Source organism: Takifugu flavidus, chromosome 20 (genome assembly GCF_003711565.1).
Source record: "Takifugu flavidus isolate HTHZ2018 chromosome 20, ASM371156v2, whole genome shotgun sequence".
Classification (NCBI taxonomy): domain Eukaryota; kingdom Metazoa; phylum Chordata; class Actinopteri; order Tetraodontiformes; family Tetraodontidae; genus Takifugu; species Takifugu flavidus.
The window spans coordinates 3,986,811-4,013,411 of NC_079539.1; the positions used below are offsets into that span (position 1 = coordinate 3,986,811).

The following is a 26,601-nucleotide window of genomic DNA, read 5'->3' on the forward strand; positions in this document are numbered from 1 at the left end:
GACAGAGAGGATGAGGCTGCAGCAGCACGTGAGCGACGCCTCATCAACACACGACCCCTTAATTTGACCTTTCTGGACATTCGCTGCTCCTCTTTTTATTTTTAAAAACAACTTTTAAATCATTAAAAATTTAATTTGGACCATGTTTTCATGAGCGGTCCAGATGGTTAACCTGCTCATGAAGCAGGTAAAAGTGCTTCAAACGGTGATAAACACGACAGATGAAAGTGAGAAGCTAATGCAAGGTCAGCGTGAACGCGCTCCCTGCTAGCTTAACCGCTATGTTTATCCACCGAACATCAAAGAAGAGAGCGAACTCACAGTACTCACGGTGACGCGGAAAGGCGTGGCGGCAGCCGACGTGGCCTCCATGGCAGGTGTGGCTTTGTCCGCGGGGCTGCCCGGCATGCTCCGGCGGCGCCCTGTCCTCTCTGGAGGAGACTCTGTGGATGCACAGGTGACTTTCAGTCAAGTTTGTCCCCAAACACATTCAGCATCTCGGCCCATCGTGATGGAGCAGCACGGCTAGCATCGATAGCTTTAGCCTAGCGAAACATCAAGGTTAGCGGTGGCAGCGTCCGTTATTTATACATTATATTTACCTTCTCTTACTGTTTCTTTACTTCCTGTCAGCGTTATTTGATTATTTATCCTCTGAACTCTCTTCAAATTACACAATTCATTAGTTTAATTACTTTTAATAGATGTTTTTAACTCCGGCGTCACCATGAACCCGAAACTTTGCTGCTAACGTTTTAAACTTGAGGAGAGCCCGAACCTTTGGATACTGGGTTTTCCGGATTTTTCCCACCTTCTCCTCTCATCCTTTCTTTAAAACAGACAGAAACTTCTAATCTGAGAGACGAAGGAGCTGAAGCGGCAGATCCGGGCATGTCCGACAGGAATGTGACGCTGGCTCGAACGTGCACGACTGCACAAAGTGAAGCGGAGCAACAAACACTGGCAGCGATGAGTTTAACCTGTTGGGGTCTAATCCCAGATCCTTACAGCTCCCTGAGGATGATTATTTAAATCACCTCTAGTTATGAAAATTAAAGTAATCATGAATTTTCGGGGGGGGGGCGAGTGTATTTTTCTGTCTCACTCCAAATTCCAGGCCTAAAAGCAGCAGCATGACACGCTAACGTGTAATTAACATCTTAAATTACAGCCGTCTGGGCTAAATTAGCGCGCTCTGTAATTAAAGGAGGCTTCACACACCCCGCTGGGCAGAGAAAAGGCCCCTTCCTGAGCCGCGCGGCTCTCTGACAGCTCTGGTGTCGCATCCAAGCATTCACGCTAACAATAAATAAGTTTACCTCTGTTCTCTGCGACAGTGTTCGCCTCCATAAAGCCTTTTAAACTTGAACTAATGGGGGTAAAACAAACCGCATGCGGAGCTTTAGCCTCTGCTGTTGCCGCTGGGTCCAAGCGCTACATCGATTAGCATCACACAGCTATCAGAGGATGTTTGGGCCCAATAACAGGAGAAACTCCTGACTCGACTCCTCCAGCACTGTTGTAAATGTGTCTGTTCAACTTGTCTGATGTGGTCGTGACGCCTCCTTTGTACCTAATTAAACGTATTGCCTTGATGCTAACGGCCTTGGAACAAAGTGATAAAAATGTTAACAATTAACTCAAACCTAGCAGCTTAAAACAATTAAGCCTCAAGTCAGGAAAAACAAATGTCCCTTTTTCATGTTGTATGCTTCTCAGGGATTTATGGCATTCACAGCGTTAGCATTAGCGCTAGCTGCCACAGTAGGAGCCTCATATTGTGTTCTGGCTTCAGCTGCCATAGCACATCACTCCTGCACGCTCTACATTTCTGTGTTTCTCAGAGATCATTCACCTCTTTGCAGTAGCCCTGAGCTAAAAACACGACTCCTTCACAATTTTCCAGGGTAGCAACCAGCTCTGTGACAGAAATGCTGTTTACTAAAGAAAAGAAGCATGTCTGAGATCTTAAACATGGATAAATATTCCTGCTGGTCTCTCCGGCAGCACATTTCTCACCTGTCCTAACCTGACTGCACATCCTCTGAATCCAGGATTCCTGTCAGGTGAGTAACACAACATCCTCTTTAGCGCACAAGCTAATCTGGCAAACATGAATGAGGGGAATATGCTCTAAAAGGTCTCAGAACCATTAGCGCTTAGTCCCAGGAAGCTAACCAGTGTCCAAAACTTTCCCTTCCTCCCCCGACGCCGCAGGATGTTCTGGTTTGTACGAGAGACGACAGAGAAAGGAAACGCCGCGTGTTGAATCCAGCACGACTAAACATCAGGTTTCAACAGGTTTACAACAACAGTTGTCAACGAAAACAAACCGGGAACCGAATTAATCAATGAGCAACAACTGACATGAGGTATTTTCTGGTTTGACTTTGTAAGAGGACGTTTTTATTAGCCTGGAGCGACGCGGTTTATTGCTAGAGGAGCTAAGTGGAAACAGCAACGAAAACAGGAAATTCACAACGGCAGCCTGTTGCTGCGAACGTTTGTTTTCCGTCTGCTCGGAATTCTGTCCTGCCTGTTTGACACTTGTGTCTAGAAATGAAAAAAAAGAATTTGACGGAGATTAAATAGCTCACGGAATTAAATATGCTTAAGAACAACTGAAAACACCTGTATCCGGGTTTGCTTATTATAACAGGTGAAACATGATTCCATAATCATGTTTTAACTGTAAGGGTAAATACACAGCGTTTCGCCACAGTAGCATGAGAGAAGCTCCAGCAGCACCAAATAGAATTGGTAGCTAGCTAATACAGAGGCAATATCCAAGTTTCTGTTATGGGCTGAAGCTTTTGTGTTTCAGGACATGTGAAACACCCAGATTCATCCGCGCTGCAAGCTAGCAAAAAACTCCCAAACACAAGCTGTCAAGCTGTGTTTACTGCGGTTTCGCTACCTGGGTAGCTTTTTCACGCAGTCGAACTCTCACCTTCCCTTTTCTCAAAAACAAAATGGAAAAAGAACATTTCCTCTTTTAGCCTGCTAAAGATGACAGCTGTGTTTCCTGCACGCAACAGTCAGATACATTAATTTAGCATCAGATTAGTGAGGATGTTTTATTTTTTATCCAAATAACTGGGCTTCTTCTGATATTCCGAGAGGTTAACATCTTTTTTTCTTGGAACATCTTGTTATTCAGTGAGCCAGAGCAGAGAGCGTCTCTATGCTACCATACGTTAGCGCCGACCTGTGAACCCACAACTGGACTTTTGACCTCTGTGAAGGTTTATTTACGCAGCGCACGGACGAGGGCCTGATGAAGAGGCGCTGCTGCGTCTCCGTGGCTACAGCGGAATGAAAAGAACCGGTCGACAGTAGCGATCAGCTAGCAACGTTGCTACCAAGGGGGATCAGGAAAGAGGAGCCTCGTGTTTACTTTGGCACATGCTAGCCTTTGTCCGCGGGAATGCAGAGGAGGAGAAGAGCCGTGTTGGAGAAGGAAGTTTGTGTTTACGAAGAGGGCGACGCGGCAGTGACATTCCTCCCACTGCGGACAGAGAAACGACTTCAACACTTTGCAGACTGGTGCAAGTGTGGCGTCATTTCACTCTCAAATAAGGCGAAGGTTAGCCAAACTGGCTGCAGTGGAACTGAAGCTAGCATGTTTTTTCAGTTGCAGTTGTGAATAAAGTCTAGATAAATGTATAACAAATGCAGGACTAAAGCAGCAAAAGCTCATCTGATGCTAAATTTATGGCTGCACGTGGTGAGGATGCTAACGTGATAGCACGCGTGGCTTATTTTTCTTTTCTTACACTTGCTCCGTGTTGACAGCATGAGCGGTGGGAAAACTCGTTATCATTCACAGACTAATTCTGTAAAATCTGGTTGGAATTCTGAGTTTATATCTGCAGATCAGGCAGGATCAGCCTGCACCTGTCGCCCTGTCATGTGACTCCGGGGGTGGGGGGGGGGGCTTGGAAGCACCACAACACTCCATCAGTTTCATGACTGACAAACAATTAAGACTGCAGGAATGATGGGAAAAAGGCATTAGCGTCACTCGCTGTAGACATTTTAGCTAACGGCCTTGGTTGATCTTAGAGGAAAACTGATTTAAAGTACAAAAAAAAGACCAAAAGAAGATGAAAATCCAGGCTCCAACTGTAATTCCAGACTTTTTATGTAATCTCTCGGCCTGTTGGCTACTTTTACACTGAAAACGAGGTCAGAAATGATCAAAGGTTGAGGCCGCCCAAGTTGATTAGCGAAGCCTTTCTTTAGCTAAGATACAGCGCTTATTTTTGGGAGGATCTCACTACCTCAGACAGGCTCCTGCAGGCAGCTCGGGGCGGCTCTTTCTTAACCGCTGTGATGTTTTCACAGCTCGTGTGAAGTCGTTCCGTTTCTGCCACATTTACAACAATTACTGCGTATCTTCATTGTGTAACAGTTCCAGATTTGGTTCCCACTGCTGCCGAGCTTCCACGTCAGACGTTCCTTCCTGCAATTTTCTGTTTCTCTTTTGTTTTGTTTGAATTGTTCTGCGAGACTGGAAACAGATCTGCAATGCTAACGGCGAACATCGCTATTAGTATCGCGGCTGAAGTCGTCATGAAAAATGAATCGCGGATCACCTGTTTGAAGGAAACAGATCGAATCAAATGTAACTTTTTGCTCATTGGGAGTTTTGTCCCAATTTTCTTGCACTAAATTGGATTTTTCCTCACTTTTCTTTATGCTATGCTAGCAAAAACTGACAGCCTGTTGGGGATAGATGCTCAAAAAGAAGATAAATGCTGCATCCAAAATATTCTATTATTATATTACTTTGATAGAAAATAGAAGTTTCAGTATAGAAAATTACTTTACTTTTGGTTAGCTCGGTTCAGCTCTAAATGTGTGTGTGTGTGTGATTATTGCGTATTGCTGCTGTTTACGTGTTGCTTCTGCCGACTTTTGAGTTTGGCTCAGCAGAAATAGAGAGAGATTAATGGAAACAAAGGAGGGCTGGAAGCCTCCTGCACAGGTGCCACAGGTGAATCACTGCAGGCAAGAAAATTACATTTACACCAGAGCTGCTGAAGAAGGAAAATGTATCTTTAAGCCCAGTCAGACGCTCAGTGGTACGAGGTGTCCTGTGCAGGGAAGCAGTTCCAGTAAAACGAACTGGACAAGCTAAGATCACGTATCTCCGGTCCAGAATCACAGTCCAGATCCTGGGGAAATCCTGTCCCGCGTGTTTTCTCCTCCAACACGCCTGATTTCGAGCCAGATGCTCTCGTTTAAATGAGGCCAGGGCACCAAAACAGGCTACAGGTTGTACAGGACAAAACACTAGCTTTAGGACCCGATAACAGCACAAAAACCAACACACACACACACACACACAACAGGAATAACACATGAGCTCATGCGAGCGTCAACTTCAAACAAGATAACACAATAAAGCAAACAGCAAACATCTGCCTCCTAAAGTTTGCTTCTGTGTTGATTCGGCAAACAAACCAGTTTGACGGCGAGCTCTGCTTCCCTCTAAACCAAAATCACCGTCCAGTCACCCAATTTCACGGGTTCTTACAGAAAAACACGGCTGCCACATTTTTTAATTCCGACGGCAACTTTGTTGGGGGGAAAAGCAGCGTCCTTCAAGCCACAAGTGGCCTTTTGCTGCATGAAGTTGTAAAGAGAATTGGGTGCATATAACCAGGAAGATCAAGGCAGAGTGTGTGTGTGTGTGTGTGTGTGTGCCTCGTTCCACATCCAAAGCAGCAAAGTGAAGACATACGTTGTACCTCTGGCTCAGGGACGTTAGTGTCACATGTGCAGCGACACACTAGAACCTCGCTCATTTCCTTCAGCATCAAATATGGGGTCCAGAGAAGATCGGCGCCGGACGCCATCGGCCAGGGTTCAGCGAGCGAACCGGCATAAACTCGGTCGCTCAGTCGAGCCATTTTGTTACCGAGATGTTAAAAGTTTGCGGCAAAACCTAGCGTATAGCATCTAGCGTGGCAGCGCTAAGAGTGGCACCAAACTGTGAGTCCTCCCCTCTGGGCCGGCGCAAACGGACCTGCAGCTTCGGAATTCAACCACAAACAGCCGAGAGGGATTTTTTTTTTTTGCTGACAATGTCCCGGAAATGAGGCGAACGCCGCCGTTTTTCCTCCCTTATCAAAGCGCATCGCGTACGATTCGGCCGTCCTCAAAGGCAACGCACAAAAGGCTAAAAACAGAATGCCGCGCGACAAAGACGACAACGTTATCAGATTCTTCGGAACGCCGACGGAGAAAAACGCAAAAGAACAGATTGGCCGCGTGCGCGAACTGGTTAAGTCGGAATGCTGCTCGTTATCCAGTCGGTGGGAATATTGTGACGGCCGTGTGATGCGCATGCAAGCGTAGCTGGCTAGTTTATGAGCTACGTGAGGCTAACCAGAGTCATGTGCTGATACAAAGGCAGGAGTGGGGTTTACCCCTGTTGGCGGCCGGCCTGGTGCGGCTGCGGGACCGGCTCCGCTGCCGCTGCAGCCGGGACTTGCCCAGGAATCTGTAGTAGTAGGAGGGTCTCCCCGAGCCCTTCCTGGCAACCCCGGCCATGGCAACTGCCCCTGCTGATCAGCCCTCCTCGGTCTGGTTTAAGGGCAGATAAACTCCAGAGGGGGTCGTACTCATCAGCCTCCGCCCGCTCTCACACCGCTCCGGTCCACCTGGATTGGGATGAACACTCCGTTCTTGTCCTCCTCTCAACACCTCTGCGCCGCCACCACAGAGGCTCCGGCTTCTGCTGCACCTTTAAACAGAACTCCCAGAGGCATGATGCCTGGAATGCTGAGTATATCCTGAACGACAGGAAAGCTGGTCCTGCTGTTCAACTACCCGAAATTCCAAAGCTGCCCTCGGAAAAGTCAGCCCGACTCCTTATCGCCAACCCCGAGCGTCTGCGTGTGAAAGGGAAAGAGGGTCCGCTTTGTGGCTGAGACAACAGAAAAGTTTGGGCGGTTTGGAAAACACACACGGAGCTCCAGCGGACCGGAGTCGACCAGGCAGCTGTCACATGACCAGGACCCACTTCCTGTCGCATACCTCAGCCACAGTCGCAGATAACGTGACATCTGATATGGTTAGTGAGTTTTTTTAACCTCTAGAGTGCACGGAGACTCGAGGTAGACACTGTTGGAGTGTTGCACACTCCTGATCCGCAGGTGTGTTCCGGGTTTTACAACAGAGCCAAGTTAACTCGCTTCCCATGGCAAGAAAGGCCTGGCAGGGAGTGACAGCCAATCACAGCTGTGCTCCCGAGGAAGGGGTCAGGCAGATGGACAACCTCCCCCCCACGCACACACACGTACACACACACGCACACACACACACACACACACACTCTCCAGCTCCTTACCTATAACTTTCCTAACTACCCAAACCCTGACTTGCACCAGTTCTAACCTTAAACCAAGTTTGCCCCCCCCCCCCCCCCCCCCAATATAAGTTTGAGCAATTTCTAAACAATTTTCGAAGATCACGTCCTCACTTTGCAGAATGTCCTCATATTGTGATTAATTCATTAAGGTCCTCACTACGTGATGTATACCAGAACACAGTGCACACATACTTGTGTAATACAAAAATATAAGTCAGAACTTCAACAAAGGCCAACTCAACAAAACCAAACCAGATAAAAATCATATTAATCTTCTCCATCTTGTCAAGTCCGCCCACTCAGCAATGACCACCGATGCTCCACTAAAGTTTCCTCGGAAGACTCCGGGTTTTCAATCCTCCTCACAAGCCTGAAAATGAGGTTTTCCAACCTTCTCGCCACAGGTGCCTTCCTTGGTTTTCCACCAGAGGGGGAAAAAAATCACCCAAAATTCCCAACAAGACAGACTTCTGTTGAAAAAGTTATTTTAAGGGGTGTTTCTGGTCCTCAGAACCCTGATTGGTGGACCTCCCCCACAGCCTTTATTTAAGTTCTAACAACAAAATGAAGAAACGGGAGATTTTGAGAATGAAGTCGTAACATTACAAGAAAAACATGGACTAAATGCCCCAAAAGGCGAAAAATGTAAAAGAGTATAAAAATGGTATTTCTTGCCAAAAATAAACTCGTTAACATTAAAGTGAGTGGAATGTTTTATTCTACAGTAACTGGCTTTAAAAACAAAATCTCATAGAATTGATTCCTTTAACTCGAACTATGTCTTCCTCACAATATTGGAAGTTTATTCTTGAAATCATTTGATTCCTTCATTTATGTATATCAGGGGTGGGCAAATCCAGTCCTCGAGGGCTGGATCCAAGCCAGACTTTGTGTCCTACAGGTAAACACTTTCACCTGGGGTTCCATTTACCTGGTGAAGGCGGTTTCTCCCTGGTAGGATGCCCACCCCTGATGTATATGTTTATGCATTTAGTTGCTTCACTATGGCCCAGCTAGCCCGGCGATGGGAACTGGACACGATGCTCAGAATCGTTTTTAGCAGTCAAATCCTGGATTTTCCTGGATATGTTGGTGGAAAAGGGCGCCATGGACTCATTTCCAAACCTGCACAAACAGCTAAACCAGCTGCGAGTCGGGGTTATAAATATTTAGAACTCCAGGAGCAGCTGAGTTTACTTAATTTCATGTTCATCCTCCACAGACCTCAGCAGCATTACGGCCAAATCAGGCATTTCCAGCAGGTATTTAAGGACAGCTTCAGCACCCTCAACTGTCTGTTCACTGGGAGACGGCAGCACTTGGGGCTAAATGATTCTCTATCACATCAAAAATTCTATAAAAGCATTTAAAAGGGTTCAAATGCAAAAAAGAAATGCACAGATTAATGAATTAGTTACACAAAGAGCCTCATCTGTTCATTTCCTGTGCAGCCAAGGCTGTTTGAGCCGCTCCAGAGAGGCTCTGAAGAGGTCTGATTTAAGGATGTTTTTCATCTGAGCGTTCTGAGGAGAGATGGTTCCGTCATCACACTTCGCTTTTGCCCAGATATCCGTTTTCAGAGGAAAGATTTTACTCTGCTGTGCATGTTCACTCACAGCTCCCACTGGTGTGTTTTGAGGTTGCAAGAGTTGCAGACTCGAGGTCTGAATTTGATCAATATGTGTTCATTCACCCAGCTTTGATTAACGGCTGTTTATTCCTGCTGTAATCAGGCAGCAATATTTGATTTACAATCACTAGTGAGATGAACCAGAGGACGGCTAATGCTAACACAAATGCTGGAAGGTCCTCTGACGGCACCAGAACCCTCACACAAGGCCAGTAAATGGCCTCGGTGCAACGTTCTGTCGTGATTGACGTGATTAAAAGTAATCAGGACATTTTCAACAGTCCCAGCTGACCTTCGACTCTTCCTGCTGCGGAAGGAGCAGCAGCTCAACAGTCGCATAAATAAACCTCGGGAAAACCAAGCAAAACCTGCAGCAATGCTGCCCCCTGCTGGATGAAGGCAATGACGCAACACACCAAATTACTCAGCCTTCTCACACAAAATGCATCATCATCATCATCATGAAACCCAGTCCCACTGCAGCATTCAATTAGCAATTGTGATACCATGATTGTTACCATAGTAGCAATTACCATTAGTACAAAGTGCATTTTAGAGTCTGTGTTTACGTGCTGCCGTGTTTGTTATTCAGTGTTTATTTCCTCATTTTTTCCATATTGTTTTTCATCCATGCTGCTGTAATGTTGCCATTTTCTGCGGTGTGATATGAATAAAGCTTCATCTCATCTCAGCTTGTTTACTTCAACAGCTTCAGCTTGTTTTTCTATCAGTTTTAGATTATGGCAACGCTCCCTTCCTTCCATCAAATCAGCCTCTGACTTATTTATTCAAGTACAAACAAAATATCCACGCCTGATTTGATCATGTTGACGTGTTTGACTCAGTTTTGACACTTCTTAATAGACAGTGACTGATAAAAATGCACACGTGGAATCTTCTTCTTTAAAAAAATAATCCATAAAAATAGAACAGTTGTGAAAATAATGTTCCACTGATATTTTCAGAAGTTGTTGATGCTACAATGCTAGTCGCTAACAGGAAGTTGCCGGCTTTTATTTTGACACTCTTGATAGGGAGGGAGGGAGGTTACGAAGAAAATAAAACAATAACAGAAGTGAAATCAAGAAAAGAAAGCTTCCCTTCATTGTTCAGAACAAATGTCCCTGTACGTTGAGTCATGGTGAAGTAATTATGCAGTAAATTCATTAAACATGAATTCCCATCACAACAGAATCCAGCCTGCCCAGTATGTCCAGTGAGACCATCACTCCTACGCAGAGAGAACCTGTCACGCAGGTCCGCTGGCAGAAAACACGTCTTTATAAACACAGGTGGAACAATCTCCCGCTGCCACGGTGACGGAGCGCTGCCATCCATCCCAGCCACATTTTCAATGTCATGTCCCTGGTGCCGTCTACGCCCTGCTTGGCTCCAGATTGAAAAATGCCAAACTGGAGAATGAAAAGTTCCATTCCAAGCAGAGTAGCAGGCAGGTGGAGGACAGAGGAGCCAGCGAGACGCTGCTGGGATGATTAAAGAGCAAAAATGTGGCAGAGATGAGCGAGAGAGGAAAACACGATAAAAGATAAAACTGAGGAATTATCAAGTTTGACGATGGGGCAGAGCAGCACGAGCGCCGTGTCACACAACAAACGCATCCAGTCACTTTGGAAAAATTCCACCATTTTCTACCTAAAATAGGCAGCAAAATCCGACAAAAGGCCCTTGAGGAATGATAATACCGGAACATCTACTGTCATTAATTCACCGTGACTTACTGAGCTTGTTTGTATTCCCCTCACCCAAGCTCATCTGTTTAGCTTCAGATGTGTCGCTAACTCAGCGCAAGTCCAGCAAACAGCAACAGGTCGACTGCAACCAACACATGCAGCAAAACGCATCATAAAAAGCAGATTAGCCATTAAACGCACAACCATGACTGAAAAAAGAGGCCGTTCCCGCCCGCGTTAAACCCTTTACGAGCTGAGTCTGTTTGTTTTTTCAAAGTTGGGGTATTATTGTCAAATGTGCTTACTGGCTGTCTGCTGGGTGGATTTAACCTCAGCTGCAGCGCTGGGCTCCAGGTCCGACCCCGGCTCTGTCGGCATCGCCCACCAGCTGCTCGTGGTTTACAGTAAAATACAAAGAAACCCTCATTGTGTCTGATCGGGGAGTCCTGATGTGTTTGGATCTCACACACACACACACACACACACACACAAGCAGAGCGAAGCTGCGGGCAGCAATCATCGAACAATGGCGGGATTACGCCGCGAATCGTGAACATTCTGCCGCTGAGGCGCTAACGAGGTCGACGCTGATCAATTACAAGAGCAGACAAAAGGCCGGATCTCCTTTTCAGTCAGGTTTCACTGATGCACGTGTGAATATGCTCCCGTCACCAGTTGAGTAATCCCACATTTTTCTCAAATCCGCACTTTCGATGTCGGGAGCGACGGTCAGATCTTCTCAGCGGCCCTCCAGGCTTGTTTTGGTGTTTCATGACAGGCCTGTACAAGCTGTCTTCTCAATATGTTAAAAACCCACCGTGGGCTCTGTTCTGGTGGTAAGAGGCTGGAAACAAACAGGACAGGAAGGAGGAGAGAGCCAAGAGTCTGTGTTTATAGCAAACAGACATGTTATTACACAAGTGGAACCACAGTGTTTAAGTACCCCGGCTCTCGTTTCACTCCAGCTTTTAGCTAACGCTAGTTAAAGTGCCCAGCCTGGATCTGGACCGCTCCGGCCGCTGCTCCTGAACTTTGCATACTGTTAAAGAACCGAATGTTACTCGTGCTGGAATGCGTGGAATCCAGTGCAGACACATCAACGCCGCGCCTCCCGCTCAGCCACAGAGGTTCCATTGTCCCGGTAACGACCATGTGAAACTCAAGCGGCCCGATGGCTAACAACAAGAAGGGGATTTGGCGGCCGTGCACGGGCTAATCTGAATTACCCTGACTCTGAAATGTCTCCATCCATTAAGCGCGGCCCTTTGATATTTGCAGACGTGCTGGTTACCTTTCCATCCCTTCAGCTAATTGCGCCCGCTAAAGTGCCAGAACGAGGGCAGGAATCATTATGCGTGAATGCGCACGTGAAATGCCAGAGTGGTATAGACGAGGTCTTCTGGAACAACGCAAACATGCAGTGACAATGACTCCACAAATTAGACCGCAGCATTTACGCCAGGGCGAGGTTTGGTCCAATTAGGGTCAACTATTTCTGGAAGATTTCTGGGCGTTTCGCTGAACCTTGAACTCTATTAACTATAACTGCAGCAAATAACTTCAACACAACTTATTGTTTAGCCATAATCAGTCATTTGTGTGTGTGTGTTTGTTAATGTGACAGGACGTTAGCGGGAGGAGGAACCTGGCAGCCGGCCTCATTCTCCCCTCTTTCCTGTTTTCTGTTTCTGTGCATCAAGCCACCTTCTTACATCATCGGCCCAATTTACTTCACTCCCATGGAAGGACTGTGTGTGTGTGTGTGTGTGTGTTTGCACAGAGGGGACGAGCCACCAGAGAGGTTACAAACGAAGGTTACAGACGTTCAAAAATGCATCAGAGAAGTTTGGCAGGAAAAACAGAGCCCATTGTTCAGACAGAGAAGGTGGAGTGTGTCTTTTTACTGGACTAAACGTCCTGTCATGTGTTCAGTCTGCTTATTAATCCGTCTCCATGGAAGCGGCGTGTGTGCTTTGCTTGGATTGAGTACTGAGGCTGTGGTGCATGAAATGCTAGCCTCGCTCGCTATTAAAAACCCTGTGATATACGGAAAGAGGACAGATGGAAATGGAGCTTTAAAAATGACGTCCAGACTCCTGCCACTACTTCACACCACAACGGAGGGATTTACATCAAATTAGCTTTCCCCCCCAAGTTGGACAACAAAGTGAAGCAATTCCAAGTTTAACTTAACTTTTGATTATTTAAAAATGTAACACATTATACAACATGACCGAAATAATCCAATCGCAATATAATTTTAGTTCATAATCTGATCATAATCCAATTTCTGGAGCCACCAGGTTGATTAAGTGATCACATAAACAGCAAAATGTGATATGTGGATGAAGAGAAATTGCATGAGGACACCTGGATTCCCCCCAAATCCCAGATGTCTGTGTGTATATTTAGTTCATCAGATGCATTTCGATTGTTTTGATTGTCTTGACGTGAGCAGAAGACAAAAGACAGCAGCAGAAAGTCAGTGAAGGTCTTTGGAGTCACATCTCTCAGTGCGTAGCAAAGGAACCTGCTAAATGCACCGAGGCGTGTAAATTTGTGCATGTACACCGTTGATCCAATTTATGTCGCTCTTTTACGTAAAATAAATCACATCTCTGCAAAAAAGATTGAAAGTTTTCTAACTGTAGTATTCCTGAAGAGCACGTAAGTGCACTAATTTGGATTATTCCCATGATCTGATTACTCCCAGTTGTCCGTTCTTCATGGGCATGTAAACAGATGGCGAGATAAGAACTACTATAAAATATTTGTACACTAATTTACTTCCTGGGGATCAGGTTCAGATTAACCCCCCACCAATGACTTCCACCATAAAGCGCCTGAGAGACACGACAAGTTCAGGGTGTGTGAAGCCAACAGGAAACACGACCACGGTCCCGTCTGGCCACCGTGACCTTTCACGGTCGCAGGTCAGCGGGAGAACGACTGCACGCAAACAGCAGGTTTCCTGCATCACGTTGCTGTGGCAGGCAGGAGGATCGGGGGGTAAGGGGGGGGCTCCTGGGATGAATCTCTGCATCAACGTCAGGGCAGATTTAATAAGAAGGAGACAAATATGAGAGAGCAACAGCCCCTATAGCGAACATTTATCATTAGCTTTCCGATTTCCTTTGGGAATATGCGCAGGTTTGCACTATTGAGCAGTAAGAAAGATTTATTACACGATTTCCCTTTTTCTAGCAGACTGGTGAACATTTGGAATTCACTCACAGGCTCCATTTATCTGCCCAGCTCCTGTGTTTCCCCCTCTGAGTGTTCTTTTATGACCACATTCAGCCATAAAAACCTATACTTTGGATAATTCTCTCAGATCGAGTCCTCACACAAACCCAGACGGGCTGCTGCCGTCCCATGGTGCATTGCTCTCAGCTGCAGCAGACCTGCTGCTATCTCCTGGCTCATTGAGAGCTCAGTGGGTGGTCCTCACGTAGCATTAGTAAACATAGGCAACATGCATGCAAATATGTGTCAAAGAGTGTGAATCACTGTTGTCAGAGCCTCTGAGGAGGGTTGTGTGTGTGTGTGTGTGTGGGGGGGCATCTTCAAAGCTAGCTACGCTACTGGGTCATCTTCAGCAAACACCTGCCATCATTGGACAGCAAGTATCCCGACCGTTCCGTCTCTTTCCCATCACCCGTCCGTGCCCGAGTTCCATCCTGTCCTCTGCTGAACCGGCTAATTCCGACCCGATGATCTACTGATTTGTGGACAACAGCTGGATGGAGAGACTCCGACACCAGCCAAAAGCTTCTCAGCGGAACGGACGCAAAACATCGCAGACCCGAATCTTAATCAGAGCTCCGACCTTTTCCCAGACACGTCAACGAGAGGCAACGAGAAGCATCTCCTGGAGCACATCTGGATGCAGGCTGAGGGAGTGGGCGACAGATGCCCACATGATCTCAGAGACACGAAGAGCCCAATCGAAGTTTCAGGGCTTCCAGAATTCAGTTCTTAACAGTTGTAATAACACTGATGAGTCAGTCAGTTCTGTCCCGTCATGACTAAGCTAAAATAACAGGTCACACATTTACAGCCACAATAGAACATGAGCCACCATTTCCTCATTTTCTACAAATTTCCAAGACGTGATGATGCCATCGTAGGTGGGCGCCTTCCCGAGTCATGCAACCACGTGAACGTCAGCCACTCAGGAAGGTTCCTTTTTAAATTAAGTCACACTGAACAGGAAAAACAAGCATCAGCATGCTTTTGCTTTGATCTTAATAAATGCCATTATCATGGGTGAAGAGAGAGGTGCCTTTTTACCCCCCCTAAAACACAATCATGACGCGATAATCCCACCAAAGCTTTCATTTGACACCAAAGCTGAATCGCCCACCATTTTTGTTCTCTGCTGTCATTTTTATCTAAAATCACCAGTCAGAGTTTGTCACCATTATCTCAAACTGTGGCAGCGGTTTATCACAGCAGTCCATCAACAAGAAGCTTATCAGTGTCTGTGAAGATCTTCACTTTCACTGAGAGCTCATCTTCAGTGGCCACAGATAAGCAGGTGGGAAGACACCAGAGATGTCGCTGCCTGTTATTACAAAGAGAGTGGATATAACCGTACACTGCATTTCTGCCGTCGCCTGGCGTCATAGCAACAAGTGTCAGCGTGTCAAAACATCATCTCCGGCAAAGCCGTAAATGTGGCTACTTTAGCGCTGTTAACCTTTGACCTCCGGTCTCTGAGGCACGTATTTCCTCAGTGCTGACGCTGATCCAGAGTCTGCTGTCCGGCCATACGCCGTCGTCCCCCTCCAGCCGCTCTCACGCTGCAGGAATGCCGTCTGTAATTCCCAGCCAGTGTTCCCAGTAATCCCTCTTCTGCTGTTCAGAGCCTACTTCCTTCCCCACAGCTGCTGTGGAGCCCAGCTTGCTCTAATAATAGGACAACAACGCCCTCCCCACGCCTGTAGTGAACACACTATTAGGGGGAAAAACCTGAACATCCATGAAAGTTGTTCATGAGTTCAGACTGATCCTGACAGGTTTGGAAGTGATAAACGTAAAGTCGGCCTCCTGCCGCCTCCATGTGTGGCCGAGAGCCCGCAAACATGTAAACACACGTTCTGGTGGGGCTGATGATGAGGTGGCGCACGCTCGGGTGAGAGGAGACGCTGTAATCACACCTGGGATTATTAATGATGGCAGGAGGAGCAGTTCATCGCCAACTCCAGTCGGCAGGTTATCGGCACACACCGGATGAACAATGGAGGCACCAGCCAGAAAAATGAGCCGGTAGTTTTCCAATCACAGACTTTAGATCCCCCCTCCTCATTCATGTGCGTGACAGAGGCCACTTTTCACCGATTCTTTGCTTTTTCTCTGACAGATCTGATCGAGTTGCTTCCCTGGCACGTGAAAAGAAAAGTTGCTCCCACTCTCTCTCCACCCCACACCCCCCTCCGCCATTCCAGAGAGCTCAATCCCGACACTAACCCCCTCAAAAGGGGACCCCCTTCCCTTTTTAGCCTTCTTTTTAACTTTAAAAAAAAAAGTCTAACCACACAACAACAGATGCGTAAAAAGGAGCGAGACGCCGCTGCTCACCTCAGGAGTGCGCTGCCGCAGAGAGAGCGCAGAGAAAACCATCCGCGAAGTAGACCGGGAGCAACAAGTCGGACCTCCGGAGAGCTCTCCTCCCCACTCTCGCACTCCAGCTTCCTCCGTCTGCTTCAACTGCTGCGCTCATTCAGGTGAATGTGTGTATGCGTGTGTGGTTACGCGTCAGCGGTGCGAGCGTGTCCGGTCCCGCGGACTCCCGCAGGGATATTTACTGAATGCTCCCAATTCCTTCCCTTTCTCAAGCTCCGAGAGAGAGGAAACGCGCTCCTCTGCGCAAACAGAGCAGGGGGGGTGGCCGCTTTCTTTGTCTCCCGACTCTCGCTCCCTTCGGCTCCGTCTTCCGCGGCCCCTGCGGTGATTACGCGCGTGTGTTTGCGCGCAGCGAAACTTCAGCAGCGGCCGCGGAGGGAAGAGGAGGAGGAGGAGGGTGGGGGCGGGGAGAGAAGCGAATTCCTGCCTCACTTCCAGCCAATCAGAGGCCTGGTTGTGGTTGACCAAAACCGCGGGTCCAGGACGGGCCCCACCACCGCACTCCAGCTTTGAAGCATTAGTGGAAATGTGCAGGCTTCTCTGCCTCCATTCCGCAGCAGGGTGCAGATGGTCACGGGTGTTATTTTTAATCACAAATCTAAGACTTTTTGTTGACCTTCATCCACTGGATCTGCCCCAGTCAGCGTGGAGCTGCTCCCTTTCCCCAGTTTGGCTGGTTTTTAGCGTCCCGTTGTTGAAGGTGATCCACTCAGATAAAACAAAAGAAGTGGGACAATAATTCATGGTTGTGTTTTACAAATTGAGTTTCATTTCACCGGCAACATTCCAAAACTTCGGTTTGCGGTGTCACCAAACAGCTCGAGCAGTCCCGCCTCCCCGCCAAGGAACAGAACTCTCAGGTTTCGGGTTCTGGTGTCCTCGACCAGACATTTGTCAAAGTGAGGCATCTGTCCAGAGAAGTGACAGCAGATCCCCCCTCATCTCCCTCGTCTTCAGACACCCCCTCTGGCCACTATTCACACCAGTTTTCTCCTGGCTACATTCCCCTTTGCTTGTCTGGTCTGTACAGTCTTGGGGCTGGAAAATATCATGTGATAGTCTGGCCTTGTGTTACACTGCTCACTCGTGTCCTCCAGGCTTGCATTTGAACCCGGTCCTCTGTTTTTCCAACAAAAAAACGTAACTGAAGGCAAGAGACGTTGAGTAATATGACATTTGAAACCCTGAAACATTAAAAAACTTTTAGTTTATCACCAGAACAGCTGATTACTAAATGTTTTTCTCATTAAAAAAGGACTAAGATGTATTTTTATTGAACTGATCAAGTTTCAAAAGCTACAACATGTCAAGAACAACAAAATCACAGGACAAAAACAACAAAATCACAAGCACAAATGTGTGTTTCCTCATACGCCCACAGGCAAAGGAAGACAATGTGCATGTCTGTACCCATACTACAGCTATCAGGAAGTTGTAGTAACATTGTAATATAAAGGGAACAAAAACAGCAACTTTACGACACAGAAAACAGAGAACTGTTCTGGAGACTGATTCAAAAAGACTTTTTTCTACATATTCTGTTTTTGTTTGTGCAAATCCTAATGTGATTCAAGGTGTCCTGGTGGGTCTGTGATGATAAAAAAGTTGATAAACCTGCTGCGTCTGGACCAACGTTGAGATTAGCTTTGTTGCTGCGCTAGAATAAAAGAGGTGGACTACATCAGATGCATCTGAGAAGGCTCAATTGCTTCCAAATGTTAAGAAAAATAGTGAATGTTGACATTTCACGAGCAATTTTTGCTGTGGAGAAAAACAACGTTCACCTCAGTTTAAAGGAAAAGTGAAAACAAATGAATGAAAAGTCAAAATGGCCTCACAAAGATCGTCAACAACCCCTCTTCCATGTAAGAAACTTTTATCATTTCAGAAAACCTTGGGGTTTACCTGGGGTAAAGAATTCCCCTCAGCCCCAAACTTTCCCTGAAAAAAGTACCTAATAGGAGTACTTTATATATATTAAGACTTCAAATTCCCCTTTAATTCCTGAGGGGCGGGGCTTAATGCTAAGGATCCCTGATTGGTAGAACAAACTCGCAGCCCCTGTTTATTTCTACAAACTTCACTTCATTTGAAACATGTAGCAGAAGAAGAGAAGCTGTGAGGAGTAGGAAGGTGATGAGGTCTGGGCTCTTTTTAGAGTACTGTACGATGGGGAAATTCAGCCAGACTTCCAGCTGCTGGCTTAAAAACGACTGAGTCTATGGATGAATAGCCAACAAGCTAGCGGTGCTAAATCTAGGACACATGGCAAAGCAAATTCAGCTGAAACATGTTCTGGATCTCTGATGTGCGGTGGAAACACAAACCAGAGAAAATACCAGGAATGTTTCGACCCAGCAAATGAAATTCCTGGTTATATAGATTCTGAAAAAGTTGGAGGCAAAGGAGCTATTAACTGCAATTAACATTTACTGTAATTAGTGCCAGACAATGTGGATTTCATGACACTGCAATTTAATTTAATCACGCTCACCGTTTCTTTGTTCTCTAGAAACATGCTTGGTGTCGAGGGAAGCATGCGTTCCTTTGATTCTTCCTTGTTTTCATTTCGTTTTCCTTGATTGTACTTTTTTAGAGTTCAAGGTGTTACACATTATAGCAGGAAGCTCCTATGCAAAACAGAAACTAATTCCCCATTAATTTCATTCACTCACATGTGCCTTGTCATGTCTTTCCCTTGTTATCGGCCGAGATTAGGCCGGGGTTTATCTTTGGGGATTGTTTCTTGTTTTTATCGCTGTGCCTCTGTGACACATCACAGCTCTTAGTCACGCTGTCATTGGCTGTTTACATTCTTCTGAGCTGCACCGGCTCACCGGCTGAGGTTAAACCAGTAAGACTGCAACGTCTGTATTCGTCCTTCAGCACACAAGGCTGAAAAGGAAAATGAGCAAAGACAGAAACTCCGAGGCTGAAGTGACGGAGAGAGAGAGAGAGAGAGAGAGAGAGAGAGAGAGAGAGAGAGAGAGAGAGCGTCTCTGGTATGCAGCCTCTAGAGTTACACAAAGACCAAAAGCAAAGTGGCAACGTCTCCTACTATACACAGCTCCGACACACCTCTTTTTCAATCTGTTTGTGTCAATGTCAACGTCGCAAATCTTCCGACCCCCCCAGCCTGGGTTTGTTTATGTGACCGTGCCAGGCGAAACCTTTGAGACCTGAGACAAAGACCTAAAAAGCTCTGGAGACAGGTGCCTTAAGAGCACAGATAATGCTTTACTTCTCTTGTTTATGTCTTAAAAATGTACATTTTCTTTTCTTTTTGCAACGGCATGTTGTCTAAATTATTGCAACTAGCAACGACAAGCTAGCACAGCTCAGTTGGCAAAGTTTAGGCAGTGCTAAATATTTGAACAGGCAATGACTTATAATTCCGTATGTTGTGAAAGAGTTGACTAGCTGCAATCACATTGTTCACATCACGTCACAAACATCACAGCGTGCTTGTGCGCGCTCTTTGAGTGCAGGCCGCCACCTGCCGCAACGTTAAATGTGCTGCAGGGACGCATCAAGCTTAAAGTATTTCATCTTTAGGGTACTCAAATATCATCCCCTGGCTGCTTCTCTCTTGATACAGGCTTCAAATTTCTTCCTTTTCCCACCAGTTTCACCCGAAACCATCCCAGATCAGGATCCACGTAAGCCACACCCTCCGCTGGGAAAGGTAAACGAATCTTGATTAAGATCAGTTTACCTTTGCTGCTTGAGCCATCCTCAATTCCCTGAGATCGATGTTCCCTGGCTCGACACATTTGCCCAAGTTCAACTAAGGAACGAAAAGGGTTTAGACCACCTGTGGCTCATATGCAAATTCTTAGCATCCACTTCACCTACAGGCGGGGCGCATTTTATTTATTTATAGCCCACATATTTCAATTTTCTAGCTGGATTATGTCATATGGCCGCCCCTCTCCGGGCCGTCCCTCCTCGGCTGTCCCCCTGTTGACTGAGGGAATCTCACCAGGGAGTCTTCCTGACAAATGGGGCCAAATGGAGCCGTGCCATCGCCAGCGCCGCTCACCGCAGTTACTGCTGAGCTCTGCTCTCTGTGCCGTTATTTATATCTGACATCAGCTGACTGGTTTGATGAACTTTTCATGTGGGCCTCTGCTGCGAAGGATCTCTCGGGGCTTATAATCTGATGGACTTTAGCAGATAAGATGTTTTCCATAAAGGCTGGGAGGAGAAGCAGTTTCTGCAACCACTAGAACCCTTTTAGTCGTTCAAGAATTTCACCAAATCTCAATTTTACCTAACACATCAGCTTCTTCCTCAAATCACGCACTTGTACTCTAAGATCAGCTCGCAGCACATTAATAAGTTATATTCCTCTATTTTTATTGAATCTTCACCTAAAGAAATTGCATGAAAGTCTGATACTGAGACTTTAACCCCCCCGACACCCCCTTACCCTACACAAGTCTTCAATGCACCATAGCTACAGCCGATGCAGTTTGGGTTCAAGGAAACTTTGAACAAAGAGTATAGAAGTCCTTGACCTCCTTGAAGGACCTCCCAGTGAAGTGAGAAGTAAATATATATTCCAACAAAGGGTGCAGCCCCTGTTGCCTCCCACCATCCTGCAATTTCAGGTTCTATTTGCATCCGGCCTTTTTCGCTCTAATTTGGACTATTTTCCTCCTGTGTGCTGCCATTCTTATGCAAATGGAAATCCTCTTGTGTGGGCGCATGACTAAGCCTCCTGTGTGATTTTTTTTTTTGTCGGCCTCAGTATTTGATTTTCTTTCTGTCCTCACAAACCTCCACACTTTCCCCTACAGATTCCACGATGGAAGTGAAATCTCACCACGAGCCAGAGACGCTGGTGAGCATTTCAAGCTCGCTCTGATGTTTGTTGTGCGAACAAATCAATTAACTAATAAACTCAAAAATAACCCCCTTGTCACTCCTACAACCCTCGTGCTGGCTGCTATTTCCTGCCACAACTGATGTTCTCCAGCAGGCAAACTAATCCAGTGGCCTTGACCTGTGCATACTGCGGGTTCTCTTCCTTATATACTGTCAGAAATGCCAAAGTTACATAATGCAGATTAGCAGCTGCAAGGAAGTGAGTAATGGAGATAGAGGAAATAAATATAAACCAAACAACACGAGGACTTAATGTGTCAACCAAAATAACATTTAAGGCATCCAGCTAATCTGCTGAGACCTTCTGTTGATAAAAAATGGTAACATCCCAAAAAAAACCTCTCTTGCAACACCAGACAATTTTGGAATAAAGTGACGGTATGTTGCTTAAGTATAATGCGTAAACTGCGAGGCTGCTGCTTCATTAAATCAAAAATGTCTAAGGCTTCCTGACTCAAATGTGATTAGGGTGACAATCGTGTTGCTCAATTTGAACGCTCCCCGCCGCCCCTCTCAGAGGCTGGGTTAGCACCCACAAACACAAACAAGAACAATTATTTCAGTTACAGAGGAGGATTCTTTAAGACAAAGCCCTGCAGCTCTTCCACAAGACCGCGTGCTCATCTGGAGGAAATCTCACCATTGAAGTTAAGTCAAATGCCAATTCACCTCAAAATAGAAAACAGGACAAAAGCCCCTTGAAAAATGCCAAAACAGAGTTAAAAATATTCAGTCGTCCTTTCCCTTAAACAGAGACCCTCAACCTTTTGCATCAAGGACAAAAAGACGCAGACCTATTTTCAGGCTGCGGATGAGGACGTTTCTTTACCCACTTCTCCTTGCACGTTCCTATGAGTAGTTGAGTCCATTGTGATGCTTAGCTCAAGGAGTCATACAGTGTTTTTCCATAGATTTGAGTATCCCGGGAATGGTCATATCAGGGATACTTGCTTACATAAATACAGAAAAACCTGATGGTTCATATTTATGTCTACATGATAACAGCTCTGCATCTTATTTGTCGAGGTGCTAATGATGTTTAAAATTTAAAAAAACAAGCCACAATCCCCTTTTCTTGCAGAGTTCTCCAGATTTTCTCACTAGCGGCGTGGTGGATTCACCTGGGTACCTTTCACTGGTACCTTTCACTGGTGACTGGTGATTGTTTAGTCGGCTTTGTGGCAAACGTGGGTCAATGGCATCTTCTCGTGTTCTGTCCTGTCAAGTAACTTTCCCCATTTTTCTCACGTCTCTTCCTAGGTCGCCATGCGCCCCTCATTCCGAGGAACGATCTGCATGCCGCGCACCTTTTCAACATCTGGTGCAGCGGCCTGAGTTAATTAAAATCTCGTGTTCACGCCCTCAGCTGTTGTTTGTCTGCTGACGGGTCCTGGTCCTGCCTGAATCGCACCCTAACAGCAATGTTACCCGGCTCACTTGAAAGTCATCAAATGAACTTTTAAGCATCTCTAAATGACCCATCGGGCTTTTCCAACCACGTTATACCATGTTGCGTAATTCCAGAATCAGATTACCGCAGCTATTCCAGAACGGAAGATATTTACCACGCAAACAAACACGCAAGACAGTTTGTCTGGCAACAATACCACTTCAGGCTGTTATTGTTCGGCAACGATGTCACGTATCAGCCAGCGTTGATACCCCGCAGCAGCCGAGTGGACGTCAGAAAATGGACACAGATATGCAGTAATTTGAGGTTATATTTCATAGAGCTTTAGCTTGGAGGTTGATATCGCGTTATATAAACATCTACGTGTGACAGAGAGAGCAAATGGAGGCCTGCTTGCTGTGGGAAGCGCTTCCTAAAGGAGAGTTTGATGACGTTAGGTTGTAATTGGATGATACCAGATTACTGCCTTTTCCAGCCTCACTGTTCTATTTATACTCTCCGGTACCTCGTTGAAGGTTGAGGAGGAAGTGCTGGAGAAAATAAGTTTGCCTTTAGTGTTTCTCTTCAGGGGACAATTGTCTGGAAGTAAGTGCCGTTAGCGCTTAGCCGCAGAGAATCATCTCTCTGAAATATTGTCGCCTTTTGTCAACCCCATTCCTCATCAGTGGCACAGCAGATTTCCTCCTTCCCAAACGCTCCAAACAATGTTTGTAAGGCCTAGCTCAACACATCAGTTTTTTCCCTTCTGCCTTTTAACTATGTAGCTAAATCTCAGCAGCTCCAAAGTGATATTTGGATGGAGGGAAAGAAAAAGCAGGTCAGTGGAAAATGAGAGGGATGAGACAGTGAGCACTCTCGCTCGCCTACAGTGGCGTCCACATCCCACCGGATTTATATGTCTACAGAACTTTTTTTTCTCCCCCCCCCAACGACTCCCGCTCTCATTCCTGCCGCTCGCCTTGAACACAAACACCCACGTTCTGCAGCCGCCGCAGCCGAGGCACGCACGCTTCGCCAAATTATCCGCCTGCTTCTGGAGAGAAAAACGGGACACCCACGCCCTTCACATGTGTCACCCTTGGTTATTCCGTTCCAGGGGACTCAGCCCTCCACGATGCTCACATCACATGCTGGGCGAGATCACATTTAGCTTTTACACACTGCTGTACTTACTGTAATCACTTTAAGTGGTGACACAAAGGTCTTCAGAGCGAGAGCGGGCTGTTGATGTCACCACGCCACCGCCCCCGTAACCCACCGACCCAGAGACTGAAGTTCTATTCATCTGACCACAGAGGCTCTAGTCAACAACCTAAGAGCCAAGTGGAGTCGAGTCATACACTGGAAAATCATGTGACCTGACTCCCTCGTTCTTCCTGCATATCACTTCGACTTCATCCTCCATTTCTATGAATCTGACACACACTCACCATGTGGTGGATCTGTGGGGTCCATGTTAAAGTCAGAGGGCAGGGAACTCCAGCAACAGTGCGCCCATATCCTGGAGCAAAACTTCCTGCAGCTTTCGCTACAACTAATAAAACAAAGCCGCTGCTAGACTCACAGCCGCTCCGCTCGCCTGTTCTGTCCAGTCAGAGGTGCTGGCTCAGGTCTGGCCCCCACAGCCTGCCAGCTCAGTCCTCTACCGCTGTGTTACATCTGTTTGAATGAGTGCCTCTGAGTGAGAGAGCACAGCAGAGCAGGGGAGGGAGGGAGGGAGGAGGGAGGAGAGAGAGGAACTGTTTCCATATTAAGAGATAGATGGGTGGTGGGGGTGGGGGTGAAGCAGTGCTGTATGCCTCCACTTTGATCAGTTTTCCACCCAGAACATGATTTCATCACCACCACCATCATCAATATTAAAGAAAAAAAGAACTGGTTTTTTGGTAAAGCTCAAAAGAGAACTTTTGATTCCAAACCAATAAAAAGTTCAGGAATTTCAAGCTGGTCTACATGGAGTTGCAGTAGATGTGGACTTAAAAACTGTTCACAAAGTCCATATATAAATAACATTTGATAAATAGACTCAGATGCCACTAAGAAATACTGGTGATGGAGGATAGTTTTTAACCAATCATATAGCCCTGTTGTCAGGAAGAAACAGGAAGTAAATTCCCCAATTCCCAGATGAAACAATTCAAAATGTACTTGCTTGAAGGACCGGAGTTACTTTCTACACAGAACTCCTTCCTCTCAAGTGTCAGAACCAGATGAAGAACATTTTTAATCCCAGCTGTCTGAGGTTCTGACATATCTGAGGCTAGTTGAGTTCATCTGTGAAACTGCAAGACAGTGGCAAAAACAATTCAATAATTTAGAGCTGTGCTGCCAAGTTGGACTAGTGAGAGACGCAGGGACAAGCGAAGACGCCTGTCTTGTGAATTGTGCGAGAGGAGAGATGGCCTTTCATAAATTAGGCATCACAGGGAATATTTAAACTCTTAACATCCACACGAGATGCTATTTTGGCTACTAGGCATGGTAATTACTCTTCCACAGCCTCTGGCCACTTAACATTTAATCCTGTTGCAAGTGTTACGGCTCGAGTGAGAATAGAGAAAGCCAAAGCTGGAAAATAGGGCAGAACATGCCCCAAACTGCCCAAAGTTAATATAAATATATATAAATCACCTCTGTGCAAATGAAGCGTGGCTGTTTGGGCGGGAGCGAGCGGCCCTCTCTGTGCTCGCGCTCCTGCCAAACTCTCATCGAGTTCAAAAGCGACGGCTCACAATCCAGTCAAAAGATGAAACGGGATGAGAGAGCTCCCTGATTCGCTCCCGATTCCCATTCATCCGTGTGTAGCTTTGATTCATCGGGCTCCTTGTTTGAGCTTCGCACAAGGACAAGAGCAGGCGCGGCACGCTAACGCCGCGTTTGGTGCAGAGCAGCGAAGTGAGGTGCATAAAAACGCCGCTGCAAAAAGCTTCAACCCAAAAAGGGACAGTGCATCGGCAGATGTGCCTCAGTGGACCTCCACTGGTATGTGCTTGAGCTAACTTGGAAGAGGGGGGGGGGATGGAGCCCAGCGATGGAAACACGAATCAGCAAATCATAAATCATCTTCCGTCGGCAGCGTGGAAAAGTTTCAGACGCTGCTGGCAGGGTTGCAAAGGTACCCTGCAATTAGCGAAGCAGCTAGCAGACTGTTGTTATTTTTTTCTCTCTCTCTCGCCCTTCTCTTTTCACCTCAGAAAAACAAACCTAATCACAGAGCCGGTATAATGATGGTGCTCTTTCACATCAGCGGGTATGAATAACAAAACTCTCTCTCTGCCTTCTCATGGATTGGGTTTGTGGTTGGGCCATCAAAATGCTTTCAATGACCGGGCAAGTTGCAAGTGTTCACTGTTAACTAATGATATTTAAGTGGGCAGTGGTCACCCAAACCCGAACCTGATCCGAACCATCACGTTACTTTAACAAGAACAGCTGCACGCAACGATGTAAAGCTGGGTCATATTGCATTCAAGCTGAAAACCTAGCAACAGTAACCGTGGGTTACAAACACTTGAATGTCAACCCTCAAAGCCACCTTCTTCGTTTTTTACTCCCCCACCCACACACACCACACACACACACACACACACACACACACACACAAACCATTTAACCATGTTTTATCTCCGTGGTCTGTATCTGGTCCAAACCTGCAGACTCGGACTCGTTAAAGCTGTTTATTAAGGGATTCCAGAATTTCATTAAAATGGAAGCATGATAAACTGCCATTCAAATGTTGGTGGTTAGAATGAAGTCATCGCAGCTTTAAAGTGACGAGCGCTCCACCTAGTGGACACAGGGTGGAATAGAAGAATGTTGCCAGGCTAAAGCCATGCTGAAAGTACAGGATATATACAGTATGTTGTATAGGACAAACATAGCTTGATATTTCACCAAAGCCACAAAGAAACAAATAAAAATGTGTCTTTGCATTCTCCAGCTTCCTAAAAATCTTGAATTTGTTGTTAAC

At 46.3% G+C, this 26,601-nt stretch overlaps 1 protein-coding gene across 12 annotated transcripts in view; it reads right to left on the minus strand.

The window, feature by feature from the left end:
• Positions 1 to 26,601, minus strand: part of LOC130516826 (disabled homolog 2-interacting protein-like) — a 67,648-nt gene that overhangs the window by 32,849 nt on the left and 8,198 nt on the right. For 2 of the 12 annotated variants that reach the window (XM_057018110.1, XM_057018112.1), the window contains exon 4: positions 322 to 443. In XM_057018110.1, coding sequence (XP_056874090.1) covers positions 322 to 443 — 122 coding nt within the window. Of the gene's footprint in view, positions 1 to 321; positions 444 to 811; positions 840 to 6,437; positions 6,897 to 16,285; positions 16,662 to 23,804; positions 23,921 to 24,061; positions 24,278 to 26,601 lie in introns of those variants that run through there. The other 10 variants (XM_057018119.1, XM_057018118.1, XM_057018121.1 and 7 more) reach the window with 10 other exon arrangements.